Here is a 27,137-nt window from a genome sequence, read left to right on the forward strand (position 1 = left end):
TATGAAATCAAATTTCGAAGGTCTATCTTAGTGATATAATATACTTTATTATTATATTACTAATATTATATTATTATATTATACTACTAATATTATATTATTCTACTAATATTATATTATTATACTACTATCTTAGTAATATAATATTTTACATATGAACTAAGAATTATGCTCATGCACGAGCATCATAAAAAATAAATTAATATATCCACGCTGAATCACGATGTAAACGTAAACCGTGCATTCGTAGTTCATTCATTGCCCATCAAGTCGCGTAACTGCAGGATCGAAGTCACGTATGCGACTGTAGTTTTATAAATATGTATTAGAAAATAATTCGGGTACGAGTTTTTGATACTGCGATACATTCGTTTTGAATGTGTCACGATCCTCTTAACATTATCAACGATGAGACACTAGTTCTAATGACTTTCAGTTTTGTGAATTCGCTTAGTTCATAAACCTAGATTGAGAGAAAAAGATGGTACCGCTTTGGAGGTTATGTACGAGAGGCATCAGCTCGCAAAGGATCGGATTTCGCAGGTCAACGGTCGCGTATGGAGAGCTGTTTTACGCATGTTTAACGCCGGCAGTCAAGTTTAACAGAAAAGCGCCTGTATTTTCGATTTTAAGATCCCGAGCGACGAATGCTGTAGACAGTAGAAGCTTGGAGCCCGCGGCACGATCTATCAAATCGAAGAGGAGAAAAACGTCGGAGTTGAAGAATCTGATCGTACTGGCGGTACCTGAGAAACGGAGGTTGTTTGGCGCGATTGTATTCTTGTTAATTTCGTCTACCATAACGATGGCAGTGCCGTTCTCTTTAGGGAAACTGATCGACACCATCTACGCGAGCGACAAAGAAAACATGAAGGACAATCTCAATCGGTTGTGCGTTGTATTGCTCGGGATATTTGTCACCGGGGCTCTGTGCAACTTCTGCAGGATATATCTGATGTCCACTGCCGGACACAGGATCACACAGTCTTTGCGAAAACAGTTGTATGCTGCTATTCTTCGCCAGGAAATAGCAGTTTTTGACAAATGCAACACAGGGGAATTTGTTGGCCGATTATCCGGTACAAATAACTAGACTTCAACAGTCTTTTGTACATATACCTCTATAATTTTTCATACGGTTCATTGATTTCAGGTGACACGCAACTTGTTAGCCAAGCATTGACGAGCAATATATCAGATGGATTACGTTCCACCTTCATGAGTATTTGTGGAATATCTATGATGCTCTATGCCTCGCCTAAACTGGCTGTAGTTAGTCTGACTGTTGTACCACCAATGGCGGGTTTAGCCATAGTGTGGGGCCGCTATTTAAAGAAGATCTCCAAGGACATGCAAAACAATTTAGCGGAATTGAACACAATCGCCGAAGAGAGAATTAGCAACATAAGAACAGTGAAAGCTTTCTCGAAAGAAATAAAAGAGTCAGATCATTACAATTCCCAACTGGACAACGTGCTTAAAATTTGTTATAAAGAAAGTTTATACAGAGGAATATTCTTTGGGCTAACTGGTTTCTCCGGGAACGTGATCATCCTGTCTGTTTTGTACTACGGCGGAGCCATGGTTTCCGATTCCTCCCTTACAATCGGAAGTTTAAGCGCGTTCTTAATGTACGCCGCGTACGTTGCAATCTCTTTAAATGGCTTGTCTTCGTTTTATAGCGATTTGAACAAAGCGTTGGGTGCAAATATGCGTTTAGTCGAATTGATCGAAAGAGAGCCGGTAATACCAATTCAAGGTGGTAAAATTCTGGAAAAGCAGCTGTCAGGTGATATTGAATTTCAAAATGTCAGTTTCGCTTATCCTACAAGAGGGAATACATGGGTTTTGAAAAATTTCAGTTTAAAAATCCCACCATGTACGGTAATTGCTATCGTTGGAGCATCAGGTTCCGGAAAATCCACAATAGCTTCACTCTTGTTGAGACTTTACGATCCCAATTTAGGATCTGTACTTTTAGACAATAATGATCTTCAGTCTCTTGACCCAGTGTGGGTGAGATCGCAGATCGGTATTGTTTCTCAGGAACCTACGCTCTTTAGTGGTACAATAAGAGAGAATATATTATATGGAGCAATGGATCCAGTGAAATACGATGTAGAAGAAGTTGCAAGACATGCGCACGTTTTAGAATTTACAAAAAACATGCCAGATGGTTTAGACACAGTGGTTGGGGAACGGGGTATTACTCTCAGTGGTGGACAAAGGCAAAGAGTTGCTATTGCTAGGGCTTTGATAAAGGTAAATGCATTGTTGAAGTAAAATCCATCTAATAGAATTTAGTAATTTGAAACTGTTTATGTTTAGGAGCCTAAAATCTTAATCCTGGACGAGGCAACGAGTGCATTAGATGCGGAAAGCGAACATTATGTACAAGAAGCTTTGGAAAAAGCTGTTCAAGGGCGGACAGTTCTAACCATAGCTCACAGATTAAGCACAATAAAAAATGCAGATAAAGTCGTTGTTTTAAAAGAGGGACAAGTAACAGAAACTGGAACTTATAAAGAACTTGTGAGCTTAAAAGATAGTTACTTTCATAAATTAGTTCAACATCAAACCTTTGCTTAAATTTTAGAATTTAACGATAATCGTATTGATGATTGATTAATTATTGAATCAATGGTCGGTGTATTTAAAAAATTGTATATATAAATTGTTCAATAAACCAGAAAAGTTTAAAACAAATTAAGAAATATCTGATAATATATAAAAATAATGTACAGAGGTCAGTGAAAATATCATTTGTAATAAATAATTAATAAATTTATTGATTTAATTTCTGATATACAATGTTTTATTCTGTAATTATGGTTTTCAAGTATTCATCTATATCATGTGCTATTTCATATGAAATTTGGAAGTGTCATAATTAATAAAATAAATAATTTTTGCAAAAACTTTTTATCAGACAAATTAAAAATTTTAGAAGTGAAATTTGATACATATGTTATGTTTAATCAATTTGTGAAATACATAAACACTTATTACAAGCTGTGATTTGATATAGAAATCACAGAATTAAATCTTTTTTATCTAAGTAAGTCGGATGTTTCCAAATGGTAATAATTTTGAATATATTTTCTATAAAATAATATACACTGCTATTTTAAGTTATATCAATGTCTTATATCATTGACCTAAGTTGTCTTTAAATTAATGTACTGTTATAATTACTTTTAAGATGATCTATCTCTAGGTTTGTGTTTGCATAAAAATATTCAATAAAAACATATGACCAGAAGCAAATATAATTAAACTAGGCTGATCTTTAAATTACTCAAGCCTATTTAATGGAATCTCCATTTCAGAAGAAAAAGGAGTGTTGCATTGTTTCTATTTTTTTTTTTTTTTTGCTATTATATTCTATTAGAAAATAAAGCAAGACATAAAGAGAGCAATACTATTCCTTTCTCTAACTAGAAAAAACAAACTTTTCATTCTTCTCTATCTCAGAGATGTGTATAACAAAAGCATCCTTTTTTTATCAATTATAACTTGAACCACTGAATGGAATCAATGATTAATACAATTGGAACAATCATAAATTTCAGTCATCGTAAGTATTAATTTTAAAAACCAAGTAATGTTTTATATTGTCAATTACTTCACAATTAATCAAATTTTAAAATATTTGTTTAAAACCAGTAATCAATTTAATTCACAATGGGTTGGATCTATGCTCCCTATTTTTTTCAGTAAAATACATAAAGCATCAGAATGTACGTTTAAAATGCTTCTCTGTTTATATCACATGTTATATTTGTTATAAGCCATGTAAAAACTTCATATGCTTCAGTTATAAACACAGCCATGTTCTACATAGAAACTTTGTCTGCATAAATTTATTGTGAAATTTGTTCATAAACTAATTTGAGATAAAATCCAAACCATGGTCAAAACTGGTCATTAACATTACAATGTTCTGGAAGTAGGCAGTGTCTTGCTTTCTACAGAAGCTTAAAAGTTCAAGGTAACAAGTCTCTGTACAATACCAAAATTTACCTGATTTAATGGTAATTACGAAGTTAATGAAACAGTAAACAACAGATGCTTAGAGAATTCCTTGTAAATCTTACAATATGTCTTATATATCAAATAAAGGAATTCATATACAAATTATGTTCGAATTACAATAAAAATTTTTCTAGTATAAACAAACTCTATTTTTCCAGTATTTGTTCTTCTTTATGTTTTCTGCTATAATAAGAATCAAATATTAAAAAAAAAAGAAGAAGAATGAAAAGAACCATCTTCTTACATTTTATTAACTTCTAGATGATTGTACTGCTTCTTGCTCCATAGGTTCATCATCTTGCTGAAACACTGATAATGTTTCTTCTTCATCTATTTCCATTAACTCCATTGCCTCTTGTTCTTTCTTAGTTGTGACATTTTCTATCATTGCGTCACTATCGTCTATCTTATTTATGGTGGAAGTTATGTTGTTACCTTGTAATTGTGCTAAATTATTATCTTCAGTAGATTTCTTTTTGCTTTCCGACTGACATGTTATCGACACGTTATTTGGATTTTCCGAATCTTCTGTTATCTCGACAATTGGCGAGATATCTTCTTTTATATTAACAGATTCTGTGTCTTTCGGTTCTTCAACGATAGCAATTGGATCAGGTACTATGGAATTTACCACTCTGTTCTCATCTTCTGCAGTTTCTGTTATGGTTAAGTTACTTTTCTCTTGATTACAATTAAAATTTTTTGTTGCATTAGGACATGGCTCTTCTACCAAAGGTTTTGAATCCACCACTAACTCTGTCTCCTTACTTTGATCTTTCAGATTCTCTACATCTACCGACATATCCTCTGATGTACTTATAGTTCCCTCTGTACTAACGTTATCGGCAGGTAAAATTAAATTATGTGTAGACTGTTCTGAACTGTTTGTCACAGACGTGCTTCCGACGCTCGTACTTTCTAAAGCTAGCGATTCCTTACTAAAACCAGACGTATCAATGATTGATTGAATGTTCTCTACTTCTGTACCTAACTTTATCGCGCTCTCTAAATTTTCATTATTATTTAAAAGACTTTCAACAACCGGATTAACAGGTTCCTTATTGTCCAACGCTGCTTTCAATTCGACATCCGACTTAACCAGTACATCATTACTTTTACTTGATTCATCCTGCATTTGTATCGTCATCGCCTCAACCTCAGATTTCTCATTTACCTTGGAATTATCTACATAAAACTTTGTCGATTTACTCTCATTCGAGCTAAAATCTTTAGTCTGGAAGGTAGTCTGCAATTTCCTCGAAGTGTCCACAGAGTCCCCTCCTTCATTCTCCAATTCCAAACTAGGTTGAGAACTGGTGTCCTCATTCATAATTGCTTCTGAAACGTCGCCAATGATTCCAGACGTTTCAGGAACGATGGTTGACAGATTCTGTATCGTGGGTCCTATTTGTGAGTCTTGGGCTTGAGACTGGGAGTTCAGGCCTGAGACACCAGAGAATTCCGAAGTGGTTGGTATGAAACTGGATACTACAATGTCCGACTTGGAGGATGTTGACTCCGCCTTGTCGTGGGACAGTTCCTCAGCGGTAAACACATTCTTTACTACGGTGCTGGTTGGTACGACAGTGTGCAACAATGGTGTTTCATTCTCAACAGTGTGTACGCTGATTGTAACAGTAGATGGACAGTCCTTCTCCCAGTATTCCATCTCGACATCTTGAGGTGGTTGCGTCACAGATGCATCCTCGTCCACAGACCCGTTGACCATCCCGTTGTCGCCGTTCTCGTTCCTTCTGGATATCGGCCCGGGCTCCCTGGTGGAAACAACCAAAATGTTCTTCTCGATGGCTCTCATGAACTTGTCGACTCTGTTGTACTCCTTTCGGGGAGCCGTCAACAGCTCGCAGATTCGTTGAACAGTGAATGGAGCGTTGGCGAATGACTCGAGCCGCTCGAGTAGATTGCTCTTCATCGTATCGTAGTTGAAATGCTCGACGTTCGGACACGGGGGTGCGAGGTCAAGCGTCGGGCAGCTCTCGTAGAATTCGGTCATCACGCGTGTCAGTTTCTCCCTGAACAACGTTTTGATCAGCGACCACTGGTAGACCGGATCGCCGGTTTTCGCCACCCAACATAGGTAATCCTCGAGCTCACGCGGTATCTCGCTCGGCCGCATCTTCTGAAACTCGTCGAGCGCCTGCAACACTTCCTCTAGATTATCCATCGTTCGTCACCGCCTGCGCTTCACCCCCGCCGCCTTCGGGTTTGCTGGACCGAACTGGTCTCTCCCACGTTAGACGATCACGAACGTTCGATTGGCAAAAACTGCACGCGGTGGAAAAGCTTTGCGCAGGGGGCGAACGTAAAAACGCAAACACACCGGGTACTAAATAGCAACAATGAAGGGCAGGGGACGAAGCAGGGCTACCAATACTGCAAAAACGTGTCAACGTTGACAGCGTTTTTTGGTTAGTTTTCGCTCGCCATCGTCTCTTTTAGTTACAATTCGTCGTTTCAACAAATGCGTTTAATTCAATGTGATGTCTGCGATAACGTTTGAGATAATACGACGTCATGGTCTACGAGTATGTTTCACGTGAAATTTACATCGATGGAAAATAAAATACACGTATCTCCATCGCTATAAATACTTCATATATACATACATGCATATATATATATATATATATATATATTTATATATGTATGTATGTATAAAAACAATATCTAACAAATGAGTAGAAATAAAATGACAATAATTGTTGTAAACAATATAAATAAAAAATCAGACTCTTGAGCAATGGTACACTGATATAATATATATGGGTAACAGTACATTAATGAACTTACAGTTTGAAATGTCTTTATAAATTATTGTATTTAGCAGTAACATACGATCAAATAAATATCATATTCATTTATGAAACGAAAATATAGGTTTCAAATTATTAGAGATCATATATATACACACACACACATATGTATGTATATGTATATATATTGCATAAATTTATTTCAACATTATCTTAAGATTTAAAACTTTGATTGAATATTAAGATTTTATAACATGTTAATGTGCAAGTTATCATAATTGTAGAATAAGCAATAATATATATGGCTTAATACTTTTCTTCTTTTTCTTCACATTTTGTAGCACACTGTGTTTCTTTAATAATCATATAACAAACAAATACGATTATTTAAGAATAACTGTGCGTTTGAAAGTTTTGAAACAATGTTTGCTCTTATGTTAATCTACTTGAGAACTGAAGTTCTCCGCGAGAAGATTAATCTTGTTAATGTAAGGACGATTTCAAATATGTTAATAACAACTGATTGAACGATGTATATTTTTTTCAAATGCACAATTAATTAATCAATTAATAATGTAATACGATATATATACAAGCGTATTTTGAAAATGAACAGAAACTTTTTTACAAATTAACTACATACTTACAGAATTTAACTTAATAGATCTTATGTTACAGAATAAATAAAATATTTTTCTATCATAATAGTATAACACAAATATTTAATTAAGAAACTACAGAAATAGAGTTGATGAAAGATACAATTTTGTTTAGTAGACAATTATTCCAAATTACTGAAATATGTTATAGAATAGTAATTTAAAGACATATGTTCATCAGATTTCAATATACAGAAAAACAACTTATATAATCTAGACATTTATAACTTCACTCCCAAAAGTATTTTGATATAATTTTGTAGTTATTAAATAATGTTATAAATTATAAAACAAGTAACAAAGCTAGTTTTGCATAAATATCTTTAACTAAAAATTCCTGTACCTACGTATGTTGCATACAAGTCTTTTTAAAATATTGAAACTCTATAGTATGTTTAGTAAATGTGCACAATTTGAGAAAGTTGGTGGTCAATTAAATTGTAATGTACACTGCCCTATGGAAAAACATTTTTGAATGTGACAAACTTATAATATGTATACATGTGCATATTAAGAACTTGTTAAGATTGAAGACTTAATAACGATCATAATTTCACCCTACACAGTTTTGTTACTTACAACTATCCAATTTAGTATTAATAATAAATTCATCGAGTCAAATTAATATTACTGTAAAATTGTTCTCTAATATCTTTTCTTTCTATAAACTTCGACAATTTAAACATCAACCACCATCTTCTTATGAATGTCTGTATTACCAACAACCTGAAATTGCACATAAACAAGGATTTTACATTACTAGAGTCATTTCCAGATGTCTGACTAACAGAAATGTCTTACTTACAGAACAAAACTCTTCGAAACTGATTTTCCCATCTTCATCCTTGTCAGCGAACAATATCGTCTTATCAACGATCTGTTGAAGTTGAGTATCCTTCAAATTGTTCCCTACCATCATTTTTAGTACTTGGAACAGTTCTCCGTTGCTTATGAAACCATCGTTGTCCATATCATAGATCCTAAATGCGAATCTCAATTTACTTTCCTTGTCACCCTGGAAAAAAGGATAGAGGTGTTATCGTAGAATGCGTTGTTTGCATCTGCTAATATTTATATGTACCTTAACGCTGAACTGAGAGACACCGTGAATAAATTCCTTGAAATCTACTTCTCCATTGCCGTCGGCATCGAATATATCTATGACACGCTGCACCAGAGGATTCTGTTGCAATTCTGGCAATGACATGAACTCGTCGATGCTCAAAGCACCACTGTTATCCAAATCTAACTTCCGAAACCGTTTTCCCAGTCTCCTAATTTCATCAACGTCGACTAAAAAACAAATATCTCTACGTGAAGAAGTAACAAAAGACCTATGTGAAGATAATGTTTTTTATTAATATAAATGCGCGCGCGCACGTGCGTGTGTGTATATGTACGTGCACACATGTGTATCAATAAATATAGTAGTTGGTACATCGCTAAAGTGCTATGTTTAGTCGGAGATAAAAATAAGTCAGGAGCAATATGCAAACGAAAAGAAAAAAAAATTTTAATAAAACAAAAAAAAAGAAGAGGTTACCTTCGACACGATTTCGGATTAAACTTTTCAAATACAAACTCGACGTAATTTCGCAACACCGCGCGGACTGTTAGTAAAGTAAATTTTTATTTTGAACGAAGAGTATACTTGACAGAGTGAAACAGGTTATTTCAACGTAATAGGAATAATACTCGATATCGACTTACAATTAGAACACAGTTCCATAGGCAGCGAGCTTTCGTTACCCTGAAAGGAGAATACATGAGAAAAACGTATGCATTGTAGTAAGAAAAATGAAAAAGGGAAACTTATTTATAGGATTTTAAAGACAACTACATATTTTCTTTGATGAAAACAAACGTGAAACCGATTGTGCACGATATAGCATATTGTCCCAACTGTTTACACGAATGCAAGTAATATTTGATGCGCTTAATTACCATTGTGACACTCGGGTTGATAGACTTCTGTCAAAAATTTACTACTAGTGTCAAAATTGATCAGCAGATACTGCTTTATCTTGATAGCTGGTAGAAAGTGTGAAAAGATAGAGAGGAAACTTCAGGTCGAGATATATGACCTATGAAAACATAAACATAAAAATTCCAGATAATCTATGAAAATTATATTAGCTTATTTGAAACTAAATAGCTTGCTTGTTGGTGTGTCATTGAAATTTTTTTTAATAAACGAGTCTTTACCTCGTAATTAATTTGAAAAATATCTTTTTTTGTGATTTTCAGTGATCTTATCAGTAGATGTCGCTTTGATCGATAAAGTTCCATTGAAAAATTTAAATCAAAAATGTCAGTTGGAAGTTGAAAGCGGCTAGTGGACTGTTGATAAATATCTTCTGAATACCGGTGCTGTTGATCATTTTGTTGAAAAGCGTTATTTCACTTCAATTAATTTAAGCATTGTACGAATAACTCTTGTTTTGTTTCACAGGTAATACAGAATTGTTACAACATATAAATTTGCATAACGTGAAACGTCAAATAACTGCATAACAAAACTTACCAAAAGAACGCTCTTAAATTTTCTAGATTGTCCATGACTTGTGATATTATGGCTCACGCAGAAGCATTCCAATGTCCGTCAAATATTCCATCCGATTACAAAGAAATTGTTTTTGACACCTTGTGTAAAATGAAAGACCATGTTGAAGCCAGAGGACCAAGGTATGGTGAACAAATCTTATTTCAATCAAAGTATTATATATTGCTCTCACACATTATTGTGGAAATAAAAGTAATTTCTTATCAGCTATCAGTGGAATTTGGATGATTTTGAAATTGGTGCGCCTTTAGGCAGAGGCAAATTCGGACGAGTTTATCTAGCCAGAGAGAGAACTACGCATTACATGGTCGCGTTAAAGACTTTGTACAAAGTGGAATTAATGAAAGGACGCGTGGAGAAGCAGGTGATGCGTGAAATTGAAATTCAAACGCATTTAAGGTAAACTTACTAACTTGAACCTCTTTTTTTTTCTTTAATTTTTACAATTAAAGATGAACCGTTACATGAAACTTTTCAGGCATCCACATATTCTACAAATGTTAACGTACTTCCACGATCATAAGCGTATTTATCTTGTATTAGAGTTCGCGGCTCGAGGGGAATTGTACAAGGAATTAAAGAGGCAACCAAATGAAAGATTCAATGAACATTTGTATGTACTTTTGGAACTAGCTTAGAGTTCAGGAAGAATTCTTCGTAATTGCTATTCTTTTTTCAGATCTGCTAAATACACTTATCAAGTAGCAGATGCTTTGGAATATTGTCACAGGAATAATGTCATTCACAGAGACATAAAACCGGAGAATTTATTACTTACATACGAGGGCAATGTAAAATTGGCGGACTTTGGATGGTCTGTTCATGCACCATCATCTAAGTAAGTGTATTTATGATAGTAAGCAATTATGATCAATAATTGTAGCAATATACTAGTGGAAATTGATCTAAAGTAAAGTTTATTAATAATAATAATTGCAGGAGGAACACATTATGTGGAACGTTAGATTACTTACCTCCAGAGATGGTAACGGGGCAAACGTATGATATATATGTTGATCATTGGTGTTTAGGCATTCTCTGTTACGAATTTCTTGTGGGTAAACCACCTTTCCTTAGCGATTCACAGCAAGAAACTTACGTGAAAATAAAGACGATAAATATACAATGGCCGGAGCAAATTACGCCGGGAGCTAAAGACTTAATATCACGGGTAATTATTCTTCTTGCACGTTGTAACTTTTTATTCTGAAAATATCACAAATTTCCCTTTAATTACAGCTAATTAAACGAAAAAGCTCGGAGAGAATTTCTATGGCTGCTGTAAAGAAACATTTTTGGATAGTAAAATACAAAGATTTACATTGATATAAAAGATATGAAAGATCATTTGAAGTGTTTTTATTATATGATAATTATTATTGAGGTAATATATATATAATTTTTACAAATAGGGACATAAAAATATTTCAGATACTAAAAAAAAAAATCAATTTAAACTTTTATGGCCAGTTTAAATTGATCCCCGTCACATCCAACGCGACTATATCGGTCTCGACGTTAAGAATGTCGCACAAGCTTGGTTTAGTTCGACCAAAATCTCCGTGCACAAATTCCTTTATGTATGTCCCCGCTTGCGTTTTAATATCTAGCACGAAAAATGTGCTAGTATTGTCGGTAATGTTCAGCTTCTTTAATTCCTGAAGTTCAACCCAGCGAGCTTTCATTTCATATATCAACCGTTCCCTGGGACTTAAAGGTCGCCGATGCAACACTCTCACTGGCGTTTTCTGGACTATCTTCACGCGTTTTAAATTATTTAATTTTTCAAGAGACAACATATCTCTAGATGCGTTACGGCAGATGCAAAGCGCTCGATAAAATTTCGTTTTAACGTTCTCCCCTTCTTTCAACCTTTTCAGATCATGCCTAGATAAAACTTTTAAGCTTGATGTGATTTGTACTTGCCACGAGGATTGATTAATTTTCTCAACTAAATCTGACAATAGCTCCTCTGTTATCTTGGTCATTTGAGGATTAATTAATTCGATTGCGAATGGTCTTCCATTATAAATATTTCTAACATCTACGTCTTCTCTTCCAGATGACAAGAACTTAATAGCTAAAAACGAAAAAATGGCGTTGACAATTTCGACGAAAATTAACTGTTGCTATTAAAAGTTCTTACTTACACTGAGCTTTTGTTACTTCAATGATAGGAGTACACAATATATCTTGAACAGACGTCTGCATCTTTTTCTCACCGTTTATAAACCATGGAGTTTGACTGAGTTCCCTAGATAATTTATTATACCGCCCTGAAGTCACAATACGTTTAACAAACTGTTATTGTAACAGTTAAATTATAACAAACTGTTATTGTAACAGTTAAATTATAACAAACTGTTATTGTAACAGTTAAATTATAACAAACTGTTATTATAACAGTCAAACAGAGAATATTACCTCCTATGAAAATACTCGAATGCGAGCAAATAATGTTTTCCACATCGACAGTGGCAAACTTTTCAAATGACACATATTTGAAGTACTCGAAAAATTCATTGTCTGTTAATTTGGCCATCAGAGCCTCCATACTTTTTCTACTAAATCTATTGTCATAACTTCTTTTTTTCCGTTTACTTTCTATGTTGTTTGTCTCTTTAGACGACAATCTAAAAAAAAAGAAAAGGAGGTTCCATTGTGAACTGAAATAAAGTAGCTTTGCAAGTAAATTAATCCCAGAAACTTACAACACTTCACACTCTTTTTTGTTAAATTTGTACGTTAAAATAATTTCAATTAAAAACGGAGAAGGTGTTGTTGAATCCATCTGCTTTTCAATAGCCTGCCCTATTTTAGGGGTCACCATCCATTTCCAAATATCTTTAACGTTCTGCAATCTGATTTTAAGATCTAGCAACGCATCCTCTGAAAGATTAAGTTGGGTAGCGCAGTGTATACATAAGAAACGTTCTCTGAGATTGACGCATACTGGTATTGTCAACGCACATACAAACGTTCTGCAGTCGTAATTCTCTTTGTCCACCTTAACGCGAATCTGTTTGTAAAAATTATTTAAAACTTATATAAAACATCTGTGTACATTTCAAGCCAGATACTTCAACATACTTTTTCAATGATTTGTTCTTGTACATCTTTCTGGAGAATCCCCAAACAAGCCATGCAACAGATCTTTCTGAAACTAGTATCATTTGCTTCAATATATCCAGCCTGTAAAAAAAATTTATTCTATTACATCGTTCAAACGTTCAAAAATTGTAAATATCTAAAACTTACGGCCTTTGCAAATTTAATAGGGTTCAAGTAGCACTCCGGTGTACGGCATCCAATGAAACGGAAACAACATCTTAAGCAACAATTCTGCCGTTGCATGAAATTGAAAATACGTTTGTCATATTCCGTACAAACGTTCATTTTTACACAAGATTCTGCGACCTACTATGCCAATGTTAGTACAGTGTTTCCGATTACTGTTTACGTTAGCCTGCTGAACATATGATTGCATACGTATTTGGAAACTTACAATAGTCGAGAATTGAAATAAAAATTTACTTACGCGCAAATTAAATGTGAATTACTTACGATAGTTTATCGGAATTGGAGGAAAAAATCGAAGTATTTGCAACTACGAAATTATTAAACGCGGGGACGATCCGATGGCCGGCACAGGTTAAACGCATTGACACCTCTCTACCATTGACATCACTGAAAAGTACGATGAGTGTCGTCTGTTAACTAGTGTAAATAGTTGTAAATTTTTAGATTTTACTCCGTTGCAATCTGGTACCTGATTAATTTGTAGATATCGTAACAGTAGCATCTAACGTAATGCCCGTTCTAAGGAAAAAGTCTAGCAAAAAAGTAAACGCGGAGAACGGCAGTGGCAATTTGATTGGAGGTTAATCATTGTTTTACTATTATATTTCGAGAGACAATTTCGACACGATTTGACTCGCCGTTCGAAAGCGTTTTATCATCGCTGTATCTTTCTCTTCTTTTTTTTCTTATCGCAGATGTAACCATCGACGACTTTGCAAATTCATCACGGACGCACGGGAGATTTAAAAAGGCAATGATAAATGTCTCCTCCGAAGGTTACCTTTGTTAATACATTTCAATCAATCTTATGTTATGCCATTTCTATCTCTGTTACGAGAAGTCTCCTCTATTTCTTTGAACAGGCATAAACATTTAATGTAATCTTCTCATTCGATTCTGTGTTTACAGTGAAAGAGGCGACAACAAAGAAAGAAAGCTCTTGGGACGAAATGAATGAGAGTTTTCAGGAAAGTCTGGGCGATTCTAACAAATCAAAGAAACATACTAAGGGTAGATGATTCATATTTGGAAACGAGTGTCTCTTATTAATATTCAGACACTTGAACATTTAAGTTATTAGAATTTTGTAAAAGAAATCGTACAGCAATAAACCTGTGGGCTTGTTTCAAAGCTTGAAGAAACTTTGGCATCTGTTACATAGTGTGATAACTTAGAATAAAATGAATGATGCATTTTGAAAGTAGAGGCTTCAAGCTTTGAAATGTGCCCAAGTTTATCACTGGTGCAATATTTTTTTGCAAAATTATAACAGTTAAAATATTTAGTGTCTGAATATTGATAAAAATCACTCATATTTGTTTCATTTCATCTCTAGTTCTCATAAACTTACATTGTTTTTCACAGGTTCGTCAACAAATCAAAGAAGAAGAAAGAAGACAAATTCCTCTGAAGATGCTACGCAAGAAGAAGAAGGTAAAATACGAAGTGATAAAATTAAGAAGAGAATTTTTAAAAATTTCAAAGACTAGAGAATTTTTAATTTTTTAAATTATGCTTTTTATATTACCCAGGTATAGATTATCCATTGGATGTATGGTTCATTATATCCGAATATATTAGACCAGAGGCTGTGGGAAAATTTGCTCAAATATGTAGAAGTTCTTATCATGTGGTAACAACAGGGAAATTTTGGTTTCATTTGTACAAGACGTGAGTTTTTTTGTGGTAGAATATAACTCAAAATTATTAACTTGTAATTAAATTAAGTGAAATGTAATTCTAGGTACTACAGGTATGTTCCTGGTTTGCCAGAACGTCTACAACCACAATGTATGGTTCGTCTGCATGGACTTCGTGCTTGCGTCATTAGAACGTTACATTACACTTATTTTTCCTTAAACAAAAAGGATGATGATGTGTCTTACTTAAGACAAGACCAGCCACATTCGCTTGTAAAGAGGCAATGCTGTCTTATGTGGCATAAAGTATGCAACATAGAAACATACAAAGTATCATTTATTATCAAGTTTGATAATAATTAATTATCTATCAATTTAGGAGGGAAAATTGCGGTGGTATTTCTATTTCAAATTAAAGGAGTTGCCAAAAGCCAATAATAAGTCGTTGAAATTGAGAACGAAAATCAATGGCAAGAAGACAGATTTTCTTGAAATGTTGGAAGATGTAGCTGTGAATTCAGAAGAGGGTTGCAAAATACTTAGGGTATTATGAGACGATTATTTGTAATGAATAATTGCATCATTACTGTAAATACGTATTTATATAATATTACGTATTTCATAGGTGACTTGTTTAAAATACAGTATGCTGCCGCCTGTAATTGGCTTGATCTTGCAGTCAGTGTCAATGACTTTGATGCCCGGTTTTAAAGATCATCGATTGCAACTCGGATTTGGAACATCAGACGTTCCTAATACACTAACAAATCAAGTCATTTTGAATGATGTTGTTAGCTATCAAATTCTAGACTGGTGGCATCCAACTTATCCCCACCAAGATTCAATAACCACTATTCAATTGCCAGAAAGTGATTCTTGGGATCAGAGCTTATTATGAAAGAATTCCATATTTTATAATCGAGCAGCTAGATCATAAGTATGATTTCTGTATATGATTATGTAAATAATACATTACATGTCTGTTAAGCTTGATGGTTTGAATGCATTTTCTTCAATATTTCTTCACGAGTTAGATAAATTATCAAAACTGTGTTAGACGATACACAAACAAAAATATATAAATACTGTTTTATTATAATCAATAAATAAGTGACAGAAAATAAGAGAATTTAAACTAGTTTATTTAAAAACGAAAGAAATAGAGAAAGATGCAGTATTATCTTTTGACTGCTGTTTCAACAGCGTGCAATAGCTCTTTCATGTGGAGCACGTTTGAAGTCGAAATCTGCATCTCTGTAATCTGAAATACGGTTTACATGTACAATGTACAAGCCGATTATTCATGTCATGAGAAACGAATTATTTGATAATAGATTTTACCATATTAGTGTAGCTTTGTACATCAACTTGTAACTGAATTCGTATTTTTTCATCGTCGCTTATTCCTTGAATTTCGGAAGCAAGGGATCCCGTAGATTTATCACGTATTTTTTTCAATCTTCTTAAACTCTCCTCAGTTTTTTGCACCGAAGTTAACACATCTGTTACGGAGGCTAAGTAACTGTAACAGTTTGATATAATAAGATATATATCTGATATAATATTATTATGGTATTTAATAATAATTTTTTCCTTACTGTTCAGTTAACATGGAAAGAGTCAATTCTAGCCAATAATTCACATTATCTGGTATTATCATTTTATACTCTGTGTGAAAACTGACAAGGAATGCGAGAGCATTTTTCACGTAAGCGCATGGTTTTGTCGGTACGTCCCTTTTTGTTCGTCTAAATAATCTGGGAATGTCACTAACTTGTTTCAAGTGTGTTACGCATTGTTTCAGTAATTCGTCGACTATCTCGTTCGTAATTTGCGGCGAAATTGTTTTTAAATTCTTTACCGTTTCATCGAGGGAATCTATGAAGTATACAGATAATGATAAAGAAAATTTTAACAATAATAATATTAATATTTCTTGTTACAACCTTTTAACAGTGTCAATACCCTTGGTGTTTTTTGTTCTTGTTTAAGTTTCACTCGAACTATCTCCAAAAGAGATGGAAGTACGTTTGCAAATTTTTCTGCATCTTTATACAAATAAATTAGAAAGTTAAGCTTCTCGGAATGTTCTACTTTGTTTAAATTGCTCGTTTCATTTTCTATTGGCCAAACCTGTACGTACAGTACAGAAGATTAGGATGTTTAATCTTTGTATGCTATATTATTTTAAAAAGCTAGATATACTTCTTTGAGCACTGATTGAATCCATATTCGATATCTGGCGCATATCTGAAGACTCAATTTCCAAAATCTGTGAAAAAGCTGGTACAGATACATATTATCATCCCAAATCCTTTGTAGATTTTCCCATACAATGCAAGTTGCATGAAGAGAGAACTCGCTTTGCGTGAGGGATTCCAACGTTCCTTTTACAGATGCTGGTGATATTGGTTCGATTAAAACCGTCTCAATTCCACTAGCTATTTCTTGAAATCTAATTTGGAAATATACTGGCAAGTTCCACTTTTTCAAAAAGTTTTTGTACTGCGAATTCTTTAGTAATGCAATTAAAGATTCAGGTGTAACACATTCAGCTTCTAGTTTTTGCAAGAACTCCAAGGTTGCGACATATCTCTGAAATTGTGAAACATCGTATAATATTATTACAATGTAATTTTTTATTTACTTACCGAATGGAATAACACTGGATCTCCAGGAGCGAAGATACATTTGATATATTGCTCAATTTTTTCCTCCACGTCGATCCAAAAACTGTTCACCAAAAAATTAAAACCCTTCACCGAGAGTCTGTAAAATAAAGTCTAAAAATATCTGTGCAATGACAGGTAATCTAGTTTCTATGAAACGCGTACCTATTTGGGTGTAACGTAATATCCAACAATTGTTTAAGTTCTACATCTAAAATATTCAACAATCTGTTGTATATATTTTGTAGACCAAGTAAATCAGTGTTCAAGTTTTCTATATTGATTACGCTGTGAACCAATGGGCCGACGATCTCTTTTCTCACTAGGTCTTCTGCGTCAGATATTTTATCAAGCGTGACATAAATTCCCAGACAACGGATTAACAAAGCAGAATTTTTCTCATGTACACACGCCAAGAAAAACTCGTTGAGATGCGTCATGTAAGACTGTTCAAGTTTTTTTCCTTCCTATATTGCAATATAAGATTTCATTCGTTAACAAGAATGACAAATTTATTTTCTTAATAGCCTAAGAAAACATGTACTTCTCGCTTTTCATCGATAATGTTCAGTTTGCACCTGGACATGTGAAACTGTAACTGATTAAATTCCGCAGCTGCTTGTTCCAAGATATCTATTTTAACAGGACTTTCGAGAAATGTATTTAAGGACAATATAGACGAAAGCTTAGCCAAGGACTTATAAATGTGTTGTAAACTGAATATACTTTGCTTATATTCTCGCACTTTCTTATTCTCATTCATGTCATGAGTAATTGTTGTGACTTCGTCATCCAGAGTCTGCTGTACTTGCTACCACAAAAAAATATGTTACTAACAACACTTGACATTTAATATTTTAATACAATCAAGCACACTTTGAATAAATTTACCATTACTTCTTCTCTTAACTGCCCTAAAGGTGTTTGTAGGTCATTTATAGATTTGTCCAAACCAATCATGTTGCTCGACAGGTTTACAAAGTCTGTATAATCTCTGTTAATTAAGTCGATCATGGCAGATCTTAGCAGTTTCAAGTATATTCCAAGATCATCTCGCATCGTCTCCAATTTCGTGCTCTTTCTGTGTTCTTGGAGAAAAGTGTCGACATTGAAGTTCCCCTGGAGCACGCAATTTATTGGTTTAGAAAGATTTTACAGTAAACTGCAGCGCAGAGTTAAAATGCACTTACTTGAATAAAATCAACTTCAGAGAAACACAAATCTTTCGGGGCTTTTGGTAAATTTATATTTTCCTTCGACATGGTAATAGATCTTTTTCACCTTCATTCACTTTTTTTCTATAAAAGAAACATATGTATTTCTTTTTAATTGCTAAATCACAATATTTAATAAAATAATTGTGAATTGATGCATTCGCAATTTTTTATTCAAGCATTAATATGAGCTGCTACTATCTTGTCTACTTTGACAACAATTGTTAACCAAAGCGAAGAAAGGGAATTTAACTACTGCACAATGCTAATTCGGTTTTAAGAGAGATTGATACTGATGATAACTAATCTTTTTTGGTTAGTTTGGTAAAGAAGGTGTATGAAAGAAATGTAAGAAATTGTAAGAAAAGAAAGGAAATTATGATGTGAGAGGATTAAAAGATAATGAACTCAATTAGATTTGCTTTCTTGGATTGCTTCTATGGGTAGATTACAAATATTTATGCATTTGTGGTTTGATCCAAAATTCAAAGATGTGCAAGATGTATTTGACATATTGGTTTGGCAAAACAAAGATGTAAGAGGTTATAAGCATGAAAAGAGTGAAATTGTAATGTCAGACAATTAGGGGATAATTGGAATTTCTTTTGATACTTTTGATACTTTATGCGCTTGCAATTTGAAAAAAGTTTTTATGACTAAACAAATATATGGTTCTACATATTGAAATGTGTAGAACATGGAAGCTAAATTATTTTGTAAATAGATATTACGAAGAGGTATGTTTAGAAAGATATAGAATTATGTAAATTTAACAATTAACACTAGCATTTATGAGAGTTTTAAAATTAAACAAATATATGGGATAAAAAGATATATCAAACAAACATATCTGATACGTGGAAATGTGTAGAAACATGAAAAATAAATTTTGCAAGTGGGAATTGCGAAAAGATCGGAGTTCAAATCGGAAATATAAAAAAATAATTTTTAAGTTTCATAGAACTTAACATCAGCTGATGTATATATACATATACAATGCGAGTGCAAATGCACGACGATAAAACTTTTACGTACGAATCAATCCAAAAACCAATCAAGGACGATCAAGTTAGAATTTCGAGGTTTTTTTTTTTACAGCAAAGAGAATCTCACCGAGTTTACTCTTTCAATGACAGTGAAACGCAATTAGGTCTGCGACCTAACTTGACGCGTACGTACATATGGCGCGTACGTGTGGATCGTGCATGCACGCACGCGTACAATGCAATCACAGGAAAACGTAGAGTGACGGCGAGCGCGGTTCGTGCTCGTGGCTGGCAAGTAAATAATTCCACGCTTGCATTGATGAGAGAGAATCCACCGTTGCGAAACAAAATCCAACGGTACAGGAATCATAGTGTTTTGTTCGCGGGGGACCACGAAGCGAGAAAGGGCGCTAGGGTATTTTCTCGAGGGCGGAACAGCCGTGGAGCCATCGCCGAGGAGCTTGACAAGTCTCGCTACTCTTAGTGAAATTTATTTTCAAAATGGCAGCTACGAGAAGATTGCAAAAGGTAAATCGAGGTATCTCTGTCGGCGGGAGAGACAGTACGGGAGGAACCTTTGTGAGAAACTTTGCGAACGTGCAGGAAATTCTGAGAATTTCAACGGAACCTCTTGCAGCGCGGTCGTTTGACGAGGATTGAGACCTCGTAGCGTCTTCCGGGACGATAGATCGACGTTTTTCCCCACGACGATGTAGAACACGTTCGGGTGTTCTCAGGTGTTGCGCGTTAACCGTTCGTCTTCGTTGAGAGAAGTGTCTCGGAATGCTCTTCTTCAGTCACAGTTCTCGTCATTTGTTCGAAGAACGTTCCTTTTAATTCAGTTTGATCAGAGTTTGCACCGAGCAGAGGTCTCCGCTCGAACGATAACCGTGCTACTCTTTCTTTTTTTTTTTTGCAGGAACTTGGCGACCTGAGAGCCTCGGCAATGAAAAACTTCACAAACATTCAAGTGGACGAGTCGAATATCCTCACCTGGCAAGGCCTCATACTGCCGGTATGTTTTTCATCTGCCATTCTGCTTCGCAAATGTGATCTGATCTAATCTGACCTAACCTAGTTCTGCTTTGCAAAGGCAACTTTGCAGTTAAATGCACTCGTCTAACAGTGCTGTACTGCAATTTACTTTTGAACGAAGTTCAAATTGGAATGATTCTACGACCTTGCACAAGTTTTACACTTAGGTGTCTTTTTTTTTTTTGTTGTTTCTCCTGAGGAAGAAGCTGCTCGTTGCTCATACTCTCTAAAATGCTTTTTTTTTTTCTTTTTTTTTAGGACAACCCACCGTACAACAAAGGAGCGTTTCGCATTGAAATAAACTTCCCCGCGGAATATCCCTTCAAACCTCCAAGGATAAACTTTAAGACAAAAATATATCATCCGAACGTGGATGAGAAAGGACAAGTGTGCTTACCGATAATAAGTGCCGAGAATTGGAAACCAGCTACAAAGACGGATCAAGGTAAAGTCTTCTTTCAGTTGTCATTGTTTTTATTGCTGCAAATAAGTTTTACAACCAATTTATTTGCAGTTGTACAAGCTTTGATAGCGTTAGTAAATGATCCTGAACCGGAGCATCCTTTGAGGGCAGATCTTGCCGAGGAATTTTTAAAGGATAGAAAAAAGTTTTTAAAAAACGCGGAAGAATTCACGAAGAAGCACGCAGAGAAGAGGCGGGAGTCGTCGTCTTCTAACGAATAACCACGAGTGACCGACTTTTACTCACCATGATGCCTGCCACTCGTCAGCTAATTTAATTCAAACCAAGATAGACTTCTCTGTTACATGAAAAAGCAAGTTGAATGAGATACATGTGTACAGTATTGGTTAACTATCGACAATGATGATATTAATACGTGCAAATTGTAATGTTTATAAAGTGGATTAACAAATTTTTTCAGAGCAAAGTAAAAAAAAAAAATATAATAAACTAACTGTATGATATTGTATACAATTTGTATTTTGAAGTATGGACACGGCGGTCCGTGTGGTTTCCAAGAGGCGTGAGAAAATACCACCTGCTCTTTGTGTTAAGAAAAAAAAAGAGAGAGAGAAAGCAAGGCAATTATAATGCATCGTGATAAATATACACAATTGTAGAACAATGCATTTACTTTCAACGTTAAATGATACATTATGGACATGTTAACGCCATTACGGATGAATCTTGATTCGTATTAACTAAATCCAGAAGCATCAAAGTGAGTGTATATAAGATTTATACAGTTGTTAAATTGATCATACTGGGAAACTGTAATCCCATTTTCAGTATGTGAATTTTCGATTGAGAGTATTTTCTTAATGTTTACTTGAGAGTATAATTCCATCTTCTAATATAGAAAGTTAATTTATAATTTAATTGAAACTGAATTACTTTCCCTGTATGCCTATCTTTGAAAGTAATGTTGCTCCATTAAACAGTAAGAAATTAAATTAATGCCCTTATTTACTTCGTTGTTTTATGTGACGCATTACGCTGTAGAATAATTCAAATTGTAAATTCTGAAATACTAATATTAGCAATTAAAATAAACTTCAAACTATATCTTACCTCATTGATTATGTGCGTATATATAAATAGTAAAGAGATACTATTGTATTTAACACGTTCGCGGTGTGATCCGCTCCACGCCACCAGTGTGTGCGGCATCGATGAATTTCATCATTACGAATTTGTTAATTTCAACGAGAGATGTTAGAGAAATGGAACAGAGAGGGATCGGACAGAATTGATATGATATTCTTGTATTTAAAATGCGTTGAAACCGAAGGATTGCTTTTACAGGGTTTTATTTTTTATTCAGTTTGCGTAAGAAAAGGTAAAACCTTTTGTTTAAATATTAAAACTCTATATTAATAAATAAAGATATAAATGAAAATAAAAATATGATGCATTTCATATGTTTTTCATTTACTGACACACGAGCTCATAGTAATACGGTTCTTTTTTAATCATAATTTTCTTTTTCTCGTTACTTTATTATAGTTCTTCGTCTTTCGTATAAGCTCATGCGCGCACTCTTTTTTTTTCTTTTTTTTTTTAATTCCTCCAGTAAACTCCGCATCTGTTACAAATTCGTAGATTCCACTTTTGGCATACTATAATAAATATTCTGCGATGTAACGAAGAATTGGATTTATTTGATTGATAGTACAATAATTGATGAGCTAGGTGGAAGAGGTGGATCTTGCAGAGACCTAACTTGATATCGAATTGATAAAAAAATGAGATTTGTTGGGAAAAAAGGGAAAAACGCGATAAAATTTTAGAGGGACATGGAAAATGATTAAAATAAAGTAATCAGACGTTGAAAATGAGGCAAATATATTCTTAGATATACATTCACACTGTTTATGTACACATATAATAGATAATCACGAATGTAAATAAAATCACTCTTTAACGCTAACAGTTTTAATAAAATTTATGCTACATCTACAAATGTTTTTTTGATCACTGGGATATAATTATAGGCTTTACAAATGTAAAAAATGGTCGAAAAACGACATACACACTGGGTGAATCAATTTTGACGACTGTAACTTACTGTCCATTTATTACTAATAAATGTTTGTATATAATGTATATTCAACTAAATCTTATTAAATTTAAATTACAATTCTTCTATTACAGAAAGTGTTTTCATATACTTAACTAAATCAATCACATGTAACTGAAATACGATGAAATGAATTCAGGGAAAGAGGGGATATATCAAGAATTTTTACAGAAATTACTCATAAAACATGATCTTATACTTGGAAGTATATGCTCTGACTCGTTCGATTATTTTCATGTCAACCTTTTCCACCAAACTAGCCAATTATGCATGTAAATTACGAGGCAATCAACATCAATTAATTTCAATTTATCTTACAAAATTATTGATCTCTTTTTTTTTTGTTTAAATGAAATTCTATTTTAAATTTTAGGTTTTGAACTAACAGAACTGAAATTAACACGCGACACTACGTACAACAGCTGTATTAAAAATGAGAGGAGACAATATCAAAATTTATCAAAGCCTAAAACATAAAATAGAAATTGATTCGTACGGGCAATAAATCATAAATTAATGGAATGTTGAATCAGTGATCCGAGTTGTATACGGTCGTGATGTGGAATGCCTCATTCGTGATCATCTTAATTATGTTCGTAAAAGAACACTGGAAATGATAACAATTTTTTATCAATGAATCAATGAAAAAAACTGAGCAAATCGACAAAATATTACGAGACAATGAGAGAATATTTGAAGGAACAGATGTTGTTACAGGCTACTTACATGTTTGTACAGATCCAACATTTAAATTTGGGTATTAAGCAACGTACGTATACACCTTTCTGCAATTGAAACGATTGAAACAACGTTACAAATAATAGTAACAGCTCTATAATAAAATGCAAGACTAATTGTTATACAAACCTATCTTCTGGCGTGCGTGCCAAATATTCACGTTCGATCAAACCTTCAATGCGTTTTTTAATTATTACGGGCGATGGCAAAAACCGGCCTTTTAATTGTTCTGTTACTTCTGTTACAAGTATATTGTGCTAGAAAAAAGAAGGATAAAGTATGATAAGAACAAAAAATTAAAATGTTTGAGTAGTATTATAAATTACAATAATAACGATACGTACTGGCATACGCTTCCTGTCTTTCATAATACGAACAATAGCTGCTTCTATCTCGTGCTTTCGGTCTTCATCTACTTTGTTACGAGTTTCTCTTCTTTCAGGTTCCGATTCACCTTTCGCAGCTACCGTTTGTATTTTTACTCTAAAATATTGTTCAAGAAGTTATCAATCGTCAATTGTAATATACTTTATTTTAGGCTGGTCCATTTACGTGAAGTCATCTAAATATCTTTTCAAATTATGACGATGCAAAAAATATTTTTCGCCTGACACGAATAGTATCGAGACCAATAACTGGTAAGAATATCTTTTCTCCAAGATCACTTTTTTTCAGAGTTTTCAAGATCATTTTCTCATACATATATATTTCTATAAATACAATAAAAAATACAACTATAGATACAAAAGAAAAAAAAACATACTGTATGAAACTTCGAAAAAATGACCTTAAAGAAAGATATTCTTATCAGAATTATTTTCATTCATATCAGGCAAAAAATCTTTTTTCCATCGTCACAATTCGAAAAGATATTTAGGTGGCCTCACTTCAATGGACTATGTCGCTTTAATATAAGAATACCTGTGCAATTTACTGGTAAAACTGTCATTGACACAGAAATAGTGCGAGGGCTCTATCTCTTTTGTACGAGGATGTTTCAACAACACTCTCTGGGTAGCTTTGCCCATTGCGAGAGATTGTAATGCTCTAACCAAGTCTCTCTCTGGAATATCGGTTTCACCTTGAATCTCCTACGCAATGTTTCATATATTGTACAGATAATCGTGAGACGTTAAGGCCAAGTAACGTAGAAGGAAAAAAGAATCGAGAAATAAAAACTACTGTTCACACTGACCTCGTACGTCAATTTCTCTCTTTTGTTGAAAAGCATTAAAACACACATTTGATAAGTTGACACTTGGATTATATGTTTCCTCGTGTTTCCGCAACTGTTGCTACGCTGGTTTAGAATACTACCATTAGTGGATACTCCACTACCATATACGCTACCACTTCCATTACCGATGGAGCTCGAAGACGACGGTGTATCTAAACCACCACAACTATTTTCCTCTCTTCGCGGCCCGTGAAATACAGCGTTCAAATCCGCGGAACCTAAAAAGATTACGTTAATCTAACTCGATGATTCAAGGAAGACACGTTAAGAGAAAAAAGAATGATACTAGCCGACTGACCTAATTGTGGCTGTAACGTCAATTGTCGACCACTGTGTTTAGCAAGATAAAAACGTCGGAAGGCATCGAAAGCGTCTCGTGGGGCAGCTGGCATGCTACATTTCGGAGTGGCGGACTGCGTTGGCCAAAAGCCGGTTGTTAAAACTCTAACGCTTATATCCACTCCGTGTAAATTTGTCTGCAATGCGAAAAAAAAAAAATGAATTTAAAAATCAATCGTTGCAAATTGGTTTACATTAGGCGTGGCTTACATTAGATGTAAGGACGTGATCTTTGAATTCATCCATAATTGTATTACTGACTGTTATGTCTTTGAACATTCCTTCCAATTTTGATGTGAATTGACACCCACATTCAGTCTACAATATTAATATTATCACGATAAAAATGATGTCGACAGTGATATTGTATCATAATCGAACAGAGAATAAGATATTACCTTAAGTTTGGATATCATATTTTTTTCGCTATCGTCGGACACGGATTTATTCAAGAGAAGACGTTTAGCTAAATGCTGTTTGTAATATCGTTCAAACACATCCTTTTCTTGAAGAAATCTAAATAAAACCATAGTTTTATCCAAGATACCTTCAATCTCCTGTTCTGTCATCTAAAATATAGTGTATGGAAGATTGATTAACGTTATTTATATTTGCATTATTAACTAGGTTATTAACTAATTTGTGTATGAAACGACCCTTTGTAAAATGATGAAAAAATGATTTATTAAAATTTCATCAATATTACCTACCATGAGCGCTTATTTATAGAAATACAGTTAACAGAACTAACCCCTTTAACACCTTTCTTCAGCTTGTCGTCAATGAAGAGCGAAAGATATTCAGGACTTTTTGTATTTAAATTAAGAAAATATTCAAAGTCAGATGCGATCATTTGTTTGTAGTTTTTGTCATTGTTGAACGAATAGTGAAGAAAATGATCGAAACGGTCTTTCAAATCCAACAAGTTCTGAATGAAGAGAACAGCATTCGTTGTCGATTCGTGTTCTTCTTGAACCATGGCACGTCCTTGTTCTTTAAGAAACTGAGAGACACAATCGCACACTGTACGCAAGCCATCCGAAACTCTTGAAAATAATTTGTACATGCAACCGAGATCTTCAGTTTTCTGATTTTTGAGCATGTGTACTACGCCACTATTTTCCATCTTTAATAAAAAAAAATAATAATAATTATTATTCCAGTTTATCGCTTTATACAATAATACGATACATTGTACATATATAATAGAATGATATTCATACTTCAACGATAGTTTTCATATGAATTTTAATTAGCTCTTCTTCTACGACTTCTACTATTCGCGGTTCGGTAGATTCATCTAAATAATGCTTTGCCCTTTCTGATTCTTCGCAAATTCTAGCTTCGACTTTTTTTATATATACTGACGCGCTATTCTCTGCCAAAAATTTTTGCGATTCCATCT

At 34.0% G+C, this 27,137-nt stretch overlaps 9 protein-coding genes across 20 annotated transcripts in view; 4 read left to right on the plus strand and 5 right to left on the minus strand.

Moving 5' to 3' along the window:
• The first annotated feature begins 218 nt into the window (after window positions 1-218).
• On the plus strand, window positions 219-3,390 carry LOC122527041 (ATP-binding cassette sub-family B member 10, mitochondrial). The gene is made up of 3 exons (XM_043650829.1): window positions 219-1,079; window positions 1,154-2,262; window positions 2,329-3,390. Exons 1-3 carry the CDS (start codon window positions 482-484, stop codon window positions 2,587-2,589), a joined length of 1,968 nt encoding a protein of 655 aa, XP_043506764.1. The 5' UTR covers window positions 219-481; the 3' UTR covers window positions 2,590-3,390.
• Window positions 2,767-6,644, minus strand: LOC122527042 (serine/threonine-protein phosphatase 4 regulatory subunit 2-like). Its single transcript, XM_043650831.1, has one exon. The coding sequence runs from the start codon at window positions 6,218-6,220 to the stop codon at window positions 4,286-4,288; it is 1,935 nt and encodes a 644-aa protein (XP_043506766.1). The 5' UTR covers window positions 6,221-6,644; the 3' UTR covers window positions 2,767-4,285.
• A 498-nt stretch (window positions 6,645-7,142) lies between these two features.
• On the minus strand, window positions 7,143-9,562 carry LOC122527047 (calcineurin subunit B type 2). Its single transcript, XM_043650839.1, has 5 exons — window positions 9,413-9,562; window positions 9,179-9,218; window positions 8,550-8,761; window positions 8,274-8,483; window positions 7,143-8,194 (listed from the first exon to the last, which is right to left on the minus strand). Exons 1-5 carry the CDS (start codon window positions 9,413-9,415, stop codon window positions 8,147-8,149), a joined length of 513 nt encoding a protein of 170 aa, XP_043506774.1. The 5' UTR covers window positions 9,416-9,562; the 3' UTR covers window positions 7,143-8,146.
• A 157-nt stretch (window positions 9,563-9,719) lies between these two features.
• LOC122527080 (aurora kinase B) lies at window positions 9,720-11,378 on the plus strand. Of its 2 annotated transcripts, none has more exons than XM_043650919.1 (7): window positions 9,720-9,920; window positions 10,019-10,153; window positions 10,239-10,430; window positions 10,510-10,644; window positions 10,711-10,869; window positions 10,971-11,202; window positions 11,271-11,378. In XM_043650919.1, exons 2-7 carry the CDS (start codon window positions 10,026-10,028, stop codon window positions 11,355-11,357), a joined length of 933 nt encoding a protein of 310 aa, XP_043506854.1. In that variant the 5' UTR covers window positions 9,720-9,920; window positions 10,019-10,025; the 3' UTR covers window positions 11,358-11,378. The 2 variants fall into 2 exon arrangements, with proteins under 2 accessions (XP_043506854.1, XP_043506855.1); XM_043650920.1 differs by having other exon boundaries at window positions 9,773-9,835.
• Window positions 11,379-11,419: 41 nt separating this feature from the next.
• On the minus strand, window positions 11,420-13,427 carry LOC122527065 (tRNA pseudouridine synthase Pus10). The gene is made up of 6 exons (XM_043650884.1): window positions 13,290-13,427; window positions 13,122-13,223; window positions 12,743-13,050; window positions 12,456-12,664; window positions 12,182-12,307; window positions 11,420-12,111 (listed from the first exon to the last, which is right to left on the minus strand). The coding sequence occupies exons 1-6, from the start codon at window positions 13,425-13,427 to the stop codon at window positions 11,492-11,494; spliced, it is 1,503 nt and encodes a 500-aa protein (XP_043506819.1). The 3' UTR covers window positions 11,420-11,491.
• Window positions 13,428-13,619: 192 nt separating this feature from the next.
• LOC122527074 (transmembrane protein 183B) lies at window positions 13,620-15,964 on the plus strand. Of its 6 annotated transcripts, none has more exons than XM_043650904.1 (8): window positions 13,709-13,911; window positions 14,027-14,107; window positions 14,241-14,342; window positions 14,697-14,765; window positions 14,864-15,002; window positions 15,076-15,277; window positions 15,351-15,515; window positions 15,597-15,964. In XM_043650904.1, exons 1-8 carry the CDS (start codon window positions 13,842-13,844, stop codon window positions 15,867-15,869), a joined length of 1,101 nt encoding a protein of 366 aa, XP_043506839.1. In that variant the 5' UTR covers window positions 13,709-13,841; the 3' UTR covers window positions 15,870-15,964. The 6 variants fall into 6 exon arrangements, with proteins under 6 accessions (XP_043506841.1, XP_043506843.1, XP_043506839.1 ...); XM_043650910.1 differs by having other exon boundaries at window positions 13,869-13,911; window positions 14,027-14,082; window positions 15,076-15,279; window positions 15,350-15,515; XM_043650906.1 differs by lacking the exon at window positions 14,027-14,107 and having other exon boundaries at window positions 13,620-13,725; window positions 15,076-15,279; window positions 15,350-15,515.
• A 128-nt stretch (window positions 15,965-16,092) lies between these two features.
• Window positions 16,093-20,049, minus strand: LOC122527057 (conserved oligomeric Golgi complex subunit 2). 5 transcript variants are annotated; one of them, XM_043650865.1, is made up of 11 exons: window positions 19,968-20,049; window positions 18,831-18,938; window positions 18,532-18,759; window positions 18,185-18,451; window positions 17,806-18,107; window positions 17,623-17,740; window positions 17,177-17,566; window positions 16,918-17,104; window positions 16,570-16,849; window positions 16,313-16,493; window positions 16,093-16,232 (listed from the first exon to the last, which is right to left on the minus strand). In XM_043650865.1, the coding sequence occupies exons 2-11, from the start codon at window positions 18,900-18,902 to the stop codon at window positions 16,149-16,151; spliced, it is 2,109 nt and encodes a 702-aa protein (XP_043506800.1). In that variant the 5' UTR covers window positions 18,903-18,938; window positions 19,968-20,049; the 3' UTR covers window positions 16,093-16,148. The 5 variants fall into 5 exon arrangements, with proteins under 5 accessions (XP_043506800.1, XP_043506803.1, XP_043506799.1 ...); XM_043650868.1 differs by having other exon boundaries at window positions 18,538-18,759; window positions 19,890-19,989; XM_043650864.1 differs by having other exon boundaries at window positions 19,890-19,987.
• A 43-nt stretch (window positions 20,050-20,092) lies between these two features.
• On the plus strand, window positions 20,093-22,743 carry LOC122527087 (ubiquitin-conjugating enzyme E2 L3). Its single transcript, XM_043650943.1, has 4 exons — window positions 20,093-20,368; window positions 20,760-20,855; window positions 21,134-21,320; window positions 21,390-22,743. Exons 1-4 carry the CDS (start codon window positions 20,342-20,344, stop codon window positions 21,557-21,559), a joined length of 480 nt encoding a protein of 159 aa, XP_043506878.1. The 5' UTR covers window positions 20,093-20,341; the 3' UTR covers window positions 21,560-22,743.
• Window positions 22,635-27,137, minus strand: part of LOC122527056 (cullin-3) — a 6,807-nt gene continuing 2,304 nt past the window's right edge. The window contains exons 4-14 of one of the 2 annotated variants that reach the window (XM_043650862.1): window positions 26,956-27,135; window positions 26,484-26,858; window positions 26,131-26,301; window positions 25,943-26,050; window positions 25,692-25,869; window positions 25,352-25,611; window positions 25,078-25,247; window positions 24,501-24,639; window positions 24,286-24,413; window positions 24,145-24,203; window positions 22,635-22,957 (exon numbers count right to left, since the gene is read on the minus strand). In XM_043650862.1, the coding sequence (XP_043506797.1) occupies window positions 24,179-24,203; window positions 24,286-24,413; window positions 24,501-24,639; window positions 25,078-25,247; window positions 25,352-25,611; window positions 25,692-25,869; window positions 25,943-26,050; window positions 26,131-26,301; window positions 26,484-26,858; window positions 26,956-27,135 (1,734 nt within the window). In that variant the 3' untranslated portion in view covers window positions 22,635-22,957; window positions 24,145-24,178. Of the gene's footprint in view, window positions 22,958-23,166; window positions 24,026-24,144; window positions 24,204-24,285; window positions 24,414-24,500; window positions 24,640-25,077; window positions 25,248-25,351; window positions 25,612-25,691; window positions 25,870-25,942; window positions 26,051-26,130; window positions 26,302-26,483; window positions 26,859-26,955; window positions 27,136-27,137 lie in introns of those variants that run through there. The other variant, XM_043650863.1, reaches the window with a different exon arrangement.

This window comes from Frieseomelitta varia, unplaced genomic scaffold (assembly GCF_011392965.1).
Source record: "Frieseomelitta varia isolate USP_RPSP 00005682 unplaced genomic scaffold, Fvar_1.2 scaffold_208, whole genome shotgun sequence".
Classification (NCBI taxonomy): Eukaryota; Metazoa; Arthropoda; class Insecta; order Hymenoptera; family Apidae; genus Frieseomelitta; species Frieseomelitta varia.